The following is a 12815-nucleotide window of genomic DNA, read 5'->3' as shown; positions in this document are numbered from 1 at the left end:
CGGCCTAGCTATAAGCTAGACTACTAGGTGGCAGGACCGTATAAGGTCCTAAAGAAGGTAGGCAACTTATATAAGGTAAAGCTCCCAGATTTAATTAGAGTTTACCTTATTTTCTCGCCGGATAAGTTATGGAAAGCTATAAGTAACCTATTACCCAGGTAAAAAAACAAGCCTCCCCTGCCGATTTAAGTTAGTGGCGATAATAAATGGGAAGTTAAGGAAATATTAGCATATAAGCTAGTGCGAGGAGCGCTAAAATACTGTATCTAATAAAAGGGCTATAACTTAGACCTAACCTAGTACCCCGCTTAGAACTTTATAAGCTGCCCCTAAAAGCTTAAAGAGTTTTATAATTAATACCCTAACTTACCTAGACCCCTAAAGTACCTAGATAAGTAGATAGAATGTTAGTATAATAAAGATAATAAGTTACCGGAAGAGTATAGAGATAAGAATGCCCTAAGGCCTAAGGAACGAAGCCTACTATAACATACGGCCACCTAGATTTGCGTGTTACGTAAGGCCTTTAGATATCTAGGAACTTTAACCGCCGGTTAAAGTTCTCTAATTAGCCAGATCCTTACTAAGAGTTTTAGCGGCTACCCTTTCTACTCTAGCGCTTCTATGTAACCTACGGTCGCTTTATATACTTAGTTTAAACATACTTACGTTTCCTTTTCTTTAGTTTTACTTCGTTTCTAATAAAGCCTAAGGGCAGGCTTTCTTTTAAAGGGGGGGTGATGTTATGGCACTATAACGCGTAACCTGGATAGGGAGCCTAGTTAGGGGTTTAGCTAAGGGCTTGGCGTTATAACGCGTATATATTACGCCTCTACCTCCTATATATACCTCTCCTCTTCTTCTTAGCTTAGTATCTTTATAATACAGCATTCTACAAGCTTTAGTTTAGAGGTATTTATATAAGCCGTAATAGGGAAGCTCTTACTATAAAGGTAGTATTAGTACTAGTAGCTAGTGTAGGCTTCCCAACAAGGCTTAGGTCTTAAGTTAGTAATTAGCTTAAATTACCTAAAGGGATAGGCCTACTTAGCTTGTAAGCAGTCTATATACCGCTACTATACTAATTATAGGCTGGTAGTCTTCCGAAAGGGTTCCGGTTAGTTCCCTAGTTAAATATATTAGTATATTCCTTTAGCATTTCTAGCTTTAAGGAAGATCTTAAAGTTACCTCTAGCGCTTAATCTTTTAATTAGCCTAGGTAGGGCCGGAGGGGTTCTAGCTACTTTTTAGTAGTATTGCGACTATTATAGAGGGTGTTTATATTTTCCTTAGCGTTATTAGTAACTATAGGTATATAAAAGTCTTTAAGCTCCTAGAGCATCTAGGTATTAGGGATTATTCGGCTATCTTACCTAGAGGGTTATATTATTACAATCTCTTACTATTAGAGGGACCTTTCTACCTTTACGCGATGGCTTTCTATAAGGTATCCGTAGAGTTTCTATTTAGGTCGTTATAAGATTTTAAGGGAGAATAGTAGTTATAAATAAAAGATATAAATAAATAATCTGGTCCTTAAAGCCGACTACCCTTTTAAAAAAGAGTAGGAAGAATTTAAATATAAGGGGATCTTATAGATAGGGGGCTATAAGGATATAATTAGAATAGGATAAATTGATAAAAGAGACAAATCCTTAAAGAGGTAAGGCCTCTAGGATTGTAAAGACTATATACTATAGGCACGTGCCTTTAGTATGTGACCGGCAACTATCTAAGGAGCGTCTAGGGGTTGTCCTAAGGGCAACCCAAGGTGTCCGTAATAATATCCCTTATACTATATCTAACTTCTTAATAGAGCTACGATATTACTATAATATAAAGACAATAGAAAAGATAAAGAGCTTTTACCTTATAGTATTTTAGAGATAATTAGACCTAGAGAAGTATATAAGGTATAGCAGTAGTAAGGTAAAATTGCGATAAAAATAAACTAACGTAGTTGGTAAGCTAATGGGCTATATAAGCCTCCAGGCCACCCTACTAAACTATATATCTTTACAGCAGATTAGAGACTTAAGAATTGGCCTTGCTTATAGGCATTAAGAGCTAGAATAAGTCTACCCTCTTAAAAAAGGGGTTTTTGGTATTATAGTGTAGCTATTAAAGTAATAGTTAAGTAACGCGTCGCGTTTTTTACGATTTTTGTTAGGACGCCAAGGTCCTTAGGGCATGTAGTAACGTAACAACAGTAGTGGAATGCAATAGGTATCTGGTTCTTGATGAAGTAGAACTATAGAACTGAATTCTGCTGTTCTCTGATGCGGGGCGACTATGTTTTGTAGGCGCCTCGCCTGCGCCTCGCCTGCGCTAAGCCGGTTACGGCCAGTGCGTCTCTATAGCCTAACAATTTTAGTAGGGTGGCCCGGAGGCTTATATAGCCTATTAGCTTACTAACTATATTAATAAGTTTTATAACTAACTACCTATATTTAATATAGCTATAATATTATTATTTAATACAATAGATATAGAAGCTAAAGAGCTCTTACCTTATAGTATTTTTATAATAACTAGATGTTATAAAAGGGTTAAGATACGCGTTGTAGTGGAAGAGTTATCGCTTAATAAGAAACATTCAGTTCTTATATAAAGGGCGCCTATAAGCTCTTAGACCCTCGGGGAGAAATTCCTCTTGGTGTGATCTGATTGGTCCAGGAGTCCACAGGACTAGGGTAAGGTCCACAAGCGCACCGCTAGTCCTTCTACGTCGTAGCGCAATTTCTCCCCGGGGGTCTGATTTATGAGATAACTTAATCTTATGTGTTACAACCATTGTTTCCCTTCCTCTAGCCCACCTGATTGTCTTCGGACATGTTCTGAAAAACAAGTTCATTCTACCCGTATTTATTCTCTTGCCTGAAGTGGAGACCTTTCTTTCTTGGCTATCCGGTTGTCCCTTTTTCGACGATGGCGCCGTCTCAGGTTCTTGGGTTGAATCTCACCAAAACCTATTTATTTACTGCCAGACTTTCGCGATTTGTTGCGGATAACTCCTGGCTCTCATCTATTACCAAGAGCCCCGTTCGGAGTGAACAATGGAATTACTGGTGGATTAACCTTAGTCGTTGGCTGTCGCAACCCCGTAAGTTTCTAAGTACTATCCTTATAATTGGAGAGCTTCCGTACTGTGCATCTAATAGAGCTGACTCTTAAAAAAACATAAGTTATTTTGGCGGTTATTATGACGTGGTCGATCACCTTTACTATAATTATAACTCTGATTATGGTTCTCGGGTTTGGGCGCGGTGGTATAATTGCCGGTAACATCCTATTCTATCCTTTGCTCTGTTATTACTGCTTAGTTTAAGGTATCCAATCGACACTAACATATTCGCGGTAAAACCAATAGCATCGCTGGCTGCTGGGTTTCAATCGCTCATGTACGGGGGTTTTACACCGGCTGGAGGGATGTTCGCTACTTTGACAAGTATGGGGATGCTAGGGACTCTCATGCCCCGTGCAACGCTTCTTGCTGTATTGATTGCAACTGGAGTCTCTATTCTTGTTTGGGTTTTGCAAGTGGGAAAAAATAACCAGCTATGACGCTTATGAAAGTTCTGTGGTTACTTCTTGCTCGGAGGTTGAATGTCTTTGTAGTCTGCAAGGGTCTGAATAAATGAGGACCGCTAGTGTCGCTAACGCGCAACCATACCTGTGAGAGGAGGCGCGAATTTGGTCGGTGATGGATGGCAGATATTGAGCGCGAAAAGAGCCTGTTTCCTCTGTCGTTGACAGCACACTTTAATGGTATTTATAATAGCTGAAATTATATAGATCGAAAATGTGATAGATCGAGATCTAAGGTAGTTTGATCTCGATCCGCGGTTTAATACCCTGCCAGGACCTTATTGTCCAGCAGGGACATCAAGCTGTAGATGCTATCCCTTGGTGTCCTACTGCAGGTGGTCCGTGCGAACACCAGAATCAGAAAGCTTCGCAGATAATATAGATTAATTAACCACTATGCCTTCTACCCGTGGCATGAGTTTTCGCTCCGCTTAAAATCTCGCTTCGCTTAATTCCACCTAGCAAGCTAAGTGGCCGCCAGCTTAGTATATAGGCATGCCTAATATATAGGATAATATACAACTATAATTATTTCTTTACTCTAGGGCCCTGTAGTATAATAATTCTATACGCCTTATTATAGGCCTATTATATCTTCCTAGTAGTAATATCTTTAGCCTTTTATACCTTAATAACTTTATTAGCCGCCCTTTTTTCTAGCTAATTTAGCCTCTTTTATACCTCTACTAGTTTTACTAACTCTATATTATTAACGGCCTTATATTTATTTTATATATAAAGTATACTACTAGTTTATAGTAACTGTTAAGCGTTATAATAAGCGTCCACATGCTTTTGCGCCGCTATTATAGTATATACTAAGTCCCTATATACGGCCTTAGCTATAAATATAATTATAAGGCTTTCGCGTATAAATTTATCTTATAGGATATTTTATATCTCTTTACCTAAGTCTTCCTTACTATTAAGAAGGTTAGCTATTGTCTTAAGTATATATATATTTAATAGTATTGCAAGAATCTAATTATCTATCGGTCCTATAGGTAGCAATAGCGTAGCCGGTTATAGTAGTAATAGCGGACGTATTTAATTAATAATAATTAATAGATTAAATAGAATTAGGCCTGATTTCCTTTATATGCTTAGTATAGTAGTTCTTTTAAATATATTAAGTCTAACTTAATATAGGGCCTATAGAAATTCCATTTTATTAAAGTTAATATAGCTATTTTAGAATACATGGGCAACCGCTTTCCTATACTAGTGCTTATATAGCTAAAATACTATAATATTAAGTAGCTGACAGATATATATAGTATATAGTATTATAGTAAAAAGGATAATTATATGGTCGTTGTAGAATTAAATAAACTACCTAGTAAAATAGCTGGTGTAGCCATTTAGGATAAGAAGTTAAAATTTGCTAGTTTAACGCTTTAATAACTATAATTTAAAATAAATTGCCTACTATAATAGTAGGTTATTATTAATATATATAGTGTTGCTTATAGTAAATAGGTAATTACCTAAGAGGTCCTCTATCGTCTATATACACTACTACTTTTAAATAGTTTTACTAGCCAGAATTATAAGTAGAGGGAGAACAGCACTATTACTAGAAATTATCTCTATAATAGTAGTAGATTTCTAGCTAGTATCCTTTATAGCAGTAATTCTTAAGGCCTTAGAAATAGTTATAATAATTTTTTCCTTCTTACCTATACCTAGGCGTACGCCTATCTTATTATAGTTATATATATCCCCTACTATAATATTATAAATGCCTACTATACAATTATACTCTTTAAACTATACCGCTAACGTAATTAAGTCCTCTACTACTTATCTTTTAAGCTCCTTAAGATTTTTAGTATAAAGGCTAAACTTAGGGTGCTGTTATAGAAAGTGGGTTATCTAGTAGTTACTATAAAGTAGTAGGTCGCCTAAACTGGCGTAACGTAATATAAGTATATAGTTATACTCCTACTTAAGTTCCTAGATTATTACACACGTTCTAAATATATTTTAGCATTAAAGCTAGATTAGAAGGCCTTCCTTTTCTACTATAGAAAAAAGCAGGTTAGTTAGTTGTTAATTAGTACGCAATATACGTCTATTAATATAATTCTTAACGCAGTTATAGTATGCGCTAAAATGGCGTATAGCGGCGGTAATTATAGTAAATTTGTTAGCAGTATAGGCAGCAGAGGCCTATTAGATAAGGCTCTCCTCTTCTATATACATAGACATTATAATTATAGTATATTATTACGGTTATAAGTAGGAAGTTATGTTCTATATATTAAGTATACCTATATACTAAGCTAGCGGCCACCTAGCTTGCTAAGTAAAATTAAGCGAAGTGAGATTTTAAGTGGAGCGAAAACTTATACCATAGGTAGTAGGTATAAGACTCTATAAAGCGTATAAGGAATCTATCCCTATAACGTTGCTACGTGTCCTATTTTTATTAATAAGATATAGCTAATTAGATCATTAGGATTTTAGAGCGTAATAAGGGATATAAAGCTTAGATAAAGGGCTTAAAGGTAGCTACTAAGGCTCTAGAGATGGTTTTTTTGCTACGGGTTAAAGAAACGACGTATTTAGTAGGTTAGACGATATATTAGGATTATGAAAGGCACGATTACCTATAGTATAAGTTTTTACTCTACTTAAAATCTTGCTTTACTTAATTCTACCTAGTAAGCTAGGTGGCCGCTAGCTTAGTATATAGGTATACTTAATATATAGAATATAACTTCCTACTTATAACCGTAATAATATACTATAATTATAATATTTATATATATAGAAGAGGAGAGCCTTATCTAATAGGCCTTTGCTACCTATACTACTAATAAATTTACTATAATTGCCGCCGCTATACGCTATTTTGGCGTATACTACAACCGTATTAAAAATTATATTAATAGACGTATATTGCGTACTAATTAATAACTAACTAACCTACTTCTTTCTATAGTAAAAAAGGAAGGCCTTTTAATCTGGCTTTAATACTAAGATATGCTTAGAACGTGTATAATAATCTAGAAACTTAAGTAGGAGTATAACTATATACTTATATTACATTACGCCAGTCTAGGTAACCTATTACTTTATAGCGACTACTGGATAACCCGCTTCCTATAATAGTACCCTAAGTTTAGCCTACGTACTAAGAATTCTAAGGAGCTTAAAAGATAAGTAGTAGAGGACCTAATTATGTTAGCGGTATGGTTTAAAGAGTATAATTATATAGTAGGCATTTATAATATTATAGTGGGGGATATATATAACTATAATAAGATAGGCGTACGCCTAGGTATAGGTAAGAAGGAGAAGGTTATTATAACTATTTCTAAGGCCTTAAGAATTACTACTATAAAGGATATTAGCTAGGAATCTACTACTATTATAAAGACAATTTCTGGCGATAGTGCTGTCCTCCCTTTATTTATAATTCTAGCTAGTAAAACTATTTAAAAGTAGTAGTATATATAGACGACAAAGGACCTTCTAGGCAATTATCTACTTGCTATAAGTAATACTATATATATTAATAATAACCTACTATTACAGTAGGCAATTTATTTTAAATTATGGTTATTAAAGCGTTAAACTAGTAAATTTTAACTTCTTATCCTAGATGGCCACACTAGCCATTTTACTAGGTAGTTTATTTAATTCTGTAATAACTATATAATTATCCTTTTTACTATAATACTATATACTATATATATCTGTTAGCTACTTAATATTATAGTATTTTAGCTATATAAGCACTAGTATAGGAAAGCGGTTACCCGTATATTCTAAAATAGCTATATTAACTTTAATAAAATGGAATTTCTATAGGCCCTATATTAAGTTAGACTTAATATATTTAAAAAAAACTACTATACTAAGCGTATAGAGGAAATTAGGCCTAATTCTATTTAATCTATTAATTATTATTAATTAAATACGTTCGCTATTACTGCTATAACTAGCTACGCTATTATTACCTATAAGACTAACAGATAATTAGATTTTTGTAACACCATTAAATATATATATACTTAAGATAATAGCTAACCTTCTTAATGGTAAAAAAGACTTAGGTAAAGAGATATAGAATATTCTATAAGATAAATTTATACACAGAAGCCTTATAATTATATTTATAGCTAAGGCCGTATATAGGGACTTAGTATATATTATAGTAGCGGCGTAAAAGCGTACGGACGCTTATTATAACGCTTAATAATTACTATAAACTAATAGTATACTTTATATATAAAATAACGTGTTCCACCACCGAGCGCATTACACCACCGGGCGTATCACTTCAAGGAACACCAAAAAGCCCAAATCCCCATCTCAAATATCTCAACCACTACTTAATAATATTTTCTAAAAATTTAAATATAAGCTTTTATATACATATTTTAGTGTATATTATAATATTAGAGTATATAACTTAATAGTTATTATAATATAGAGCTTAGGGGCTAAAAATAGAGATATTTCGAAATATCTTAACAACCACTAGACTATATACTTTTATATTGTAATAGGCACTAAAATAGGCCTATTAGAGCTTATATTTAAATTTTTAGAAAATATTATTAAGTAGTGGTTGAGATATTTAAGATGGGGATTTGGGCTTTTTGGTGTTCCTTAAAGTGATACGCCCGGTGGTGTAATGCGCTCGGTGGTGGAACACGTTAGATATAAGGCCGTTAATAATATAGAGCTAGTAAAACTAGTAGAGGTATAGGAGAGGCTAGATCGGCTAAAAAAAAGGGCGGCTAATAAGGTTATTAAGGCGTAAAAGGCTAAAGATATTACTACTAAAAAGGTATAATAGGCCTATAATAAGGCATATGGAATTATTATACCATGGGGCCCTAGAGTAAAGAAATAATTATAGTTGTATATTATCCTATATATTAGGCATGCCTATATACTAAGCTGGCGGCCACCTAGCTTGCTAGGTGGAATTGAGCGAAGCGAGATTTTGAGCGGAGCGAAAACTCATGCCACGGGTACCGTTGCCACTTTATACACGAGGAAAGGGACCTATATATACAGGTGTAAACCCCCTTCCCTTGACCCCTTCTGGCCGTCTTCCAATTATTAAGACGGACCCAATTCCTAATGAGAATAGTAATAATAGAAAAATCGAACATTGAAAGAAAAAAGAAAAAAGCCCAGATAATCTCTAAAAACTCCACCAGCGCCTTAATCCCCCCAAACAAATCCACTTTTTCCAAATTGGAATAATAAAAACAAGTGGACGAAGAAATAAAAAATTTCATAAGTACACTAGTACTTCAAACACTCATCGAAGATGACGATGAAGAAAACCCTAACTTTTCCAGTACCAATTCCTGAACCCGGCTCCTCCGCAACGTACTGAAAAGAAAAGGCTGCAAAAATGTTATGCTTCATACCTTCTCGTTAGCCAGACGCGCGGTATCGCCCGCGCCGAAGGGGGAAAAAATAAGATGGCGGCCGTGGCTTCGTAATCGTTATTGTAACCAGTCTCGAGCATCCTCTTTCTACTCTCTTCTCCAGCTCGTATTAACAGTCTATAAAGCTCTCTCCTCGCCAAACCATGCATGGATATATTTCAATTCAACTCAACTAAACTCAATTCACCACCCACCGCAACAACAACACATCCACCGCCACAACCCCCAACACCACGACCACCACCCCACTCCGATGCACCCACCCCAACCGATCACGCCGACTCCGCACCGTCGCTACCGCAACAACACAAAGCAACAAACTCGCAATCGTGCCGAACAAAATCCCCGCATCCACAACCCCCTTCTCCTTGCGCCGCCCGGTAACCGTCAAGGTCCCCAGAATGACATCGATGACGACGGCGGCCGTCACGCACGTCACGTACAGTCGCAGCTTCGCGCTCTCGCGCTCCCGCCGCCGCGCCTCCATTTCCGAGATGAGCGAGCGCATCTGCCGCTCCGACTGCCGCCGCTGCGCCTCGAGTCGCTGCGCCTCCGCGTGCGGGTTGCGGAGCGCGCCGAAGAGCCCGCTGAAGTAGCCGCCGCTGCCACCACCGTGGGCCTCGGGCTGCCTGGCCGGTAGCAGGGTGCCGTAGCCGTAGCCGTAGCCAGCGCCGCGGGCGGCGCGAGCGGCTTCGTCGGACGAGGTGTCGCCGTCTGTGGTGGGCGATTCTGGGATTGTGGGCGTTGTGGGCGAGAGCAGGGGCGCATGTTCGGGCGGGTTGCCGAGGCGGAAGAGGCGGAAGGTTTTCTGGGCCCATTTGGTGAGGCTTTCCTGGCCTGGGAAGCCGGTTGTGGCGTTCGGGTCGATGTAGATGAAGTAGGCTTCGTCGTCGGAGCCGTCTTCCGGGTGGTCGTATTCGTTCCAGTATCTTTGCTCGGTGGGTTCGAAATTACTTTCCTTCGGAGGCAAGGGACCTCTGTAGGATTTCTTGGGTTTCTTATTGAATGCGCTGAGCGTGGATGTTTCGAGATATTCCGGACCCGAGGTTGCGGAAGACTCGGCCATCTGAAGTGTGCTAGGGCTCGTCTGGCCATCCGTGATAGATGCTGTTGAAGCTGATGTATGTCTTGGTGTAGGAGGTGGGAGGGAAAACGCAGTACTGCTAGTACGTGCACGTTGTCTCCTGGTGGGCTCCGCTGGCACCTTTCTTATATCCTTTTCTAAAGTTGGAAGCTACATCTTCTTAGTTTCTGTATGCACCAATGAAAACGCGACTAAGTGCAAAAAGATACGTACCCAAGACGGTGGTGACATGGTACTGGGTTTGCAGCAAGCCCACACCGCATGCGCTTCTAGGGAGAATCCTCGAACACGCTCAACCTGGTAGTATCAGCAGATATTCGAGAATCAATATAACAACAAGGGCTTAAAGAGAGGTGATCTTACGAGATAGCTGTTATCCAATGCTTGGATAACTTTAGTTGGCTGACTTCCCTCCGTCCGGATCTCAAGTACGGCATGAGGAAAGCCATACGAATCGTTCCGCAATTTAGTTGCCCATTCGAGATCCGATAACTCATCAGGTACAAATTTCTTCATATGAATATTCATATCCAAAGTTGCCCACGATCCGCCAGAATGGCCGTTGCTGAGCCCGCTAAATCTTATGCGCTTTGAACTTACCCCCACGATAGGCTTTACTTTCTCATGGCTAACGAGCCATTCGTGAACCTTAGTAATTGCGTCGGATGCTCCATCCTCTGACTGAGCACCATTCTCCGAAACGGTGCTAGAATGCGATAACCTTCGAGCACTGAAAGGTCGCGTAGGTTCCAAGAAGACATCCAGGTGCTTTCGCTTTAATTTCGCAATCATAAGATTATCCGTCTTTGCGATTTCAGTTGGAGGATCAAGTCCGACAACCACAGCGGCTTGGCCGTTAGAAGTCCACCTTGCACATCCTGCTGCTTTCGCTGTGAATTTTCCAGTCGCCTCTTTCTCGCCAACGGTGCTTTCGTTTTGTTTCTTTGTAAATTCTTCAGGATCATCCAAAACGAGTAGTCCAATATCATCATCTTTTTCTGACTGCCCAGCGCTGTCTAATCGTCCAGAGGAGTTCCGGCGTAAGGGGGTCGCATATGGAGATGTACAAGGCGTAGATTTTGTTTTGCTTGGCTGGAATAGCCGGGTATGTTGGAGCAGCAAAACCTGCACCTCCACGATATGATCTGGATGCACCCAGTAGGTAGCTTTGCTTCCGTACGTACCCAGAGGTATTGTCGAAAGGGCAGTATCAAAATCTACCTCGGACCCTTTGCTGACAGCGGAAAAGACGCGAGAAGGGATAGAGACTGATCCTAACTTCCCAGGGGCGATAGAAGATGGCAGGTTTTGCACGGTGCTTGATATATTTTGTGACATCTTAGGTTGCGCTTCAGTTTCAAAAGGCGCCCTAACAGATTGAAGTATTTCTGTGTATTGTTCCAGAAGAGGCTCCAAGTCTAATTTGGAGAAATTCTCCGGCCGGTCTAGAAAATTTGCTTTAAAACGACGTTCCAGTCCGTCCGACCCAGTCCATTTTTTGTATTTCTTCAACAATTTGGTGAATGCAGTGCGTTGAGCCCCTCTAAACCTCGCAAGCGACCGAATTTCATCTCCGGTTCTAGACACGAAATCAACATAAGCGAAGATTCACGAAGGGGTTAAGGGAAACGTACTTTATGATATTTTCTTCGAGTTTCGCATACCGCTCCACTCGCTTTGCTGGAATGCGAGCCGGCGCATCCGGAGGTTGGCGCGAGTGGAGTGCGGCTAATCGATCGTGAAGGTAATCTCGAAATGTTTCGTCAGCAGTCGCCTTCCCTAGGAGGTTGTGCGGATCCTACCCAACCGCCTCTCGATTTCTCCGCTTTTGCTCCTTATGAAGAGGTTTACCCGTGCATGTTGTTCCACTAGTTCATCGTACAGTAGATCTTCAAAGCCTTGGCCAGCGATATCTTCTTGACCGGGTATTGCCAGAGCCTTTCCGCTACCCGGTGTTGTATATTCTTTGATCAAATGTTTGATCTCGTCGTAGTCGACATTATCTGTGGAGAGGAGTTGCAGGGTTAGTTACAGGCCACATTATGGGTCGGGTCAAGGAAACGTACAGTGGCCCCATTCTGGTATGGAACGCTGCCGGAGTGTTTCGCCGTATTTCATATCCTGTTGGGTTTTCTAAGGCAGCCCTGTAGTCGGTGGAAGCGGTAAAGAGGGTGTGTCAGGATAAGGCGATTTCTAAGGACAATGGCGCTGGGGAACAATGCAGTGGCGGAGATGCAAGACAAGCATGCGGCGAAAGCTCGTTGGAAGCAATTGATTAATTGCGGACAAGTGAATGTATAGAGAATGCCGATAGCAGCCGGCAGTTGTGTCAGCCGTGTTGTTAGTGGTGTGCTGGTAAATAGTGGGTAAGGTGGTGGAGAAGGGGGAGACGTCTAAGTTGGGCGATGACTGGCAATCGGGTTCAGTGACGCAATTAGAGCGCGTCGAGCTAGACAGGCGATAGAAGGGGTAAATACAGGCTTGTAAATACAGGCTTGTCGCAATTGGCACAGCAAGGAATGGAGCAGCGGGTTAGCTCCAGTGATGCTGCATGGCAGCGTGTGCTGTGAGTAAATATGACAAGAATATCTCGAGGGGGTTGGGAGGGAATTTGGAAGAAAGCACAGTGACTGGGCGACCGCAGCTAAGTTGTATGCGATGCAAAGTGGAGCTTGAACGGAATTTGTGGGATCGGCGCACGTTTGCTGCCGACACGCAGGGAT

General features: G+C 39.8%; 3 protein-coding genes across 3 annotated transcripts; 1 reads left to right on the top strand and 2 right to left on the bottom strand.

Annotated features, from left to right (window-relative positions):
- Nucleotides 1–2827: 2827 nt before the first annotated feature.
- On the top strand, nucleotides 2828–3564 carry K441DRAFT_612245 (uncharacterized protein; the record flags this gene model as incomplete). Its single annotated transcript, XM_067645608.1, has 3 exons — nucleotides 2828–3103; nucleotides 3186–3281; nucleotides 3371–3564. The coding sequence occupies exons 1-3, from the start codon at nucleotides 2929–2931 to the stop codon at nucleotides 3562–3564; spliced, it is 465 nt and encodes a 154-aa protein (XP_067503578.1). The 5' UTR covers nucleotides 2828–2928.
- A 4900-nt stretch (nucleotides 3565–8464) lies between these two features.
- Nucleotides 8465–9019, bottom strand: K441DRAFT_130998 (uncharacterized protein). The gene has a single exon (XM_067640078.1). The coding sequence runs from the start codon at nucleotides 8850–8852 to the stop codon at nucleotides 8517–8519; it is 336 nt and encodes a 111-aa protein (XP_067503577.1). The 5' UTR covers nucleotides 8853–9019; the 3' UTR covers nucleotides 8465–8516.
- Nucleotides 9020–9186: 167 nt separating this feature from the next.
- Nucleotides 9187–12210, bottom strand: K441DRAFT_563011 (uncharacterized protein; the record flags this gene model as incomplete). Its single annotated transcript, XM_067643589.1, has 6 exons — nucleotides 9187–10242; nucleotides 10306–10389; nucleotides 10456–11671; nucleotides 11727–11841; nucleotides 11895–12095; nucleotides 12159–12210. The coding sequence occupies 6 exons, from the start codon at nucleotides 12208–12210 to the stop codon at nucleotides 9187–9189; spliced, it is 2724 nt and encodes a 907-aa protein (XP_067503576.1).
- Nucleotides 12211–12815: the final 605 nt, after the last annotated feature.

This window comes from Cenococcum geophilum (assembly GCF_001692895.1).
Source record: "Cenococcum geophilum 1.58 unplaced genomic scaffold K441scaffold_24, whole genome shotgun sequence".
Classification (NCBI taxonomy): domain Eukaryota; kingdom Fungi; phylum Ascomycota; class Dothideomycetes; order Gloniales; family Gloniaceae; genus Cenococcum; species Cenococcum geophilum.
Note: the sequence above shows the minus strand (reverse complement) of the source record. Positions and strands in the feature narration are given on the sequence as shown.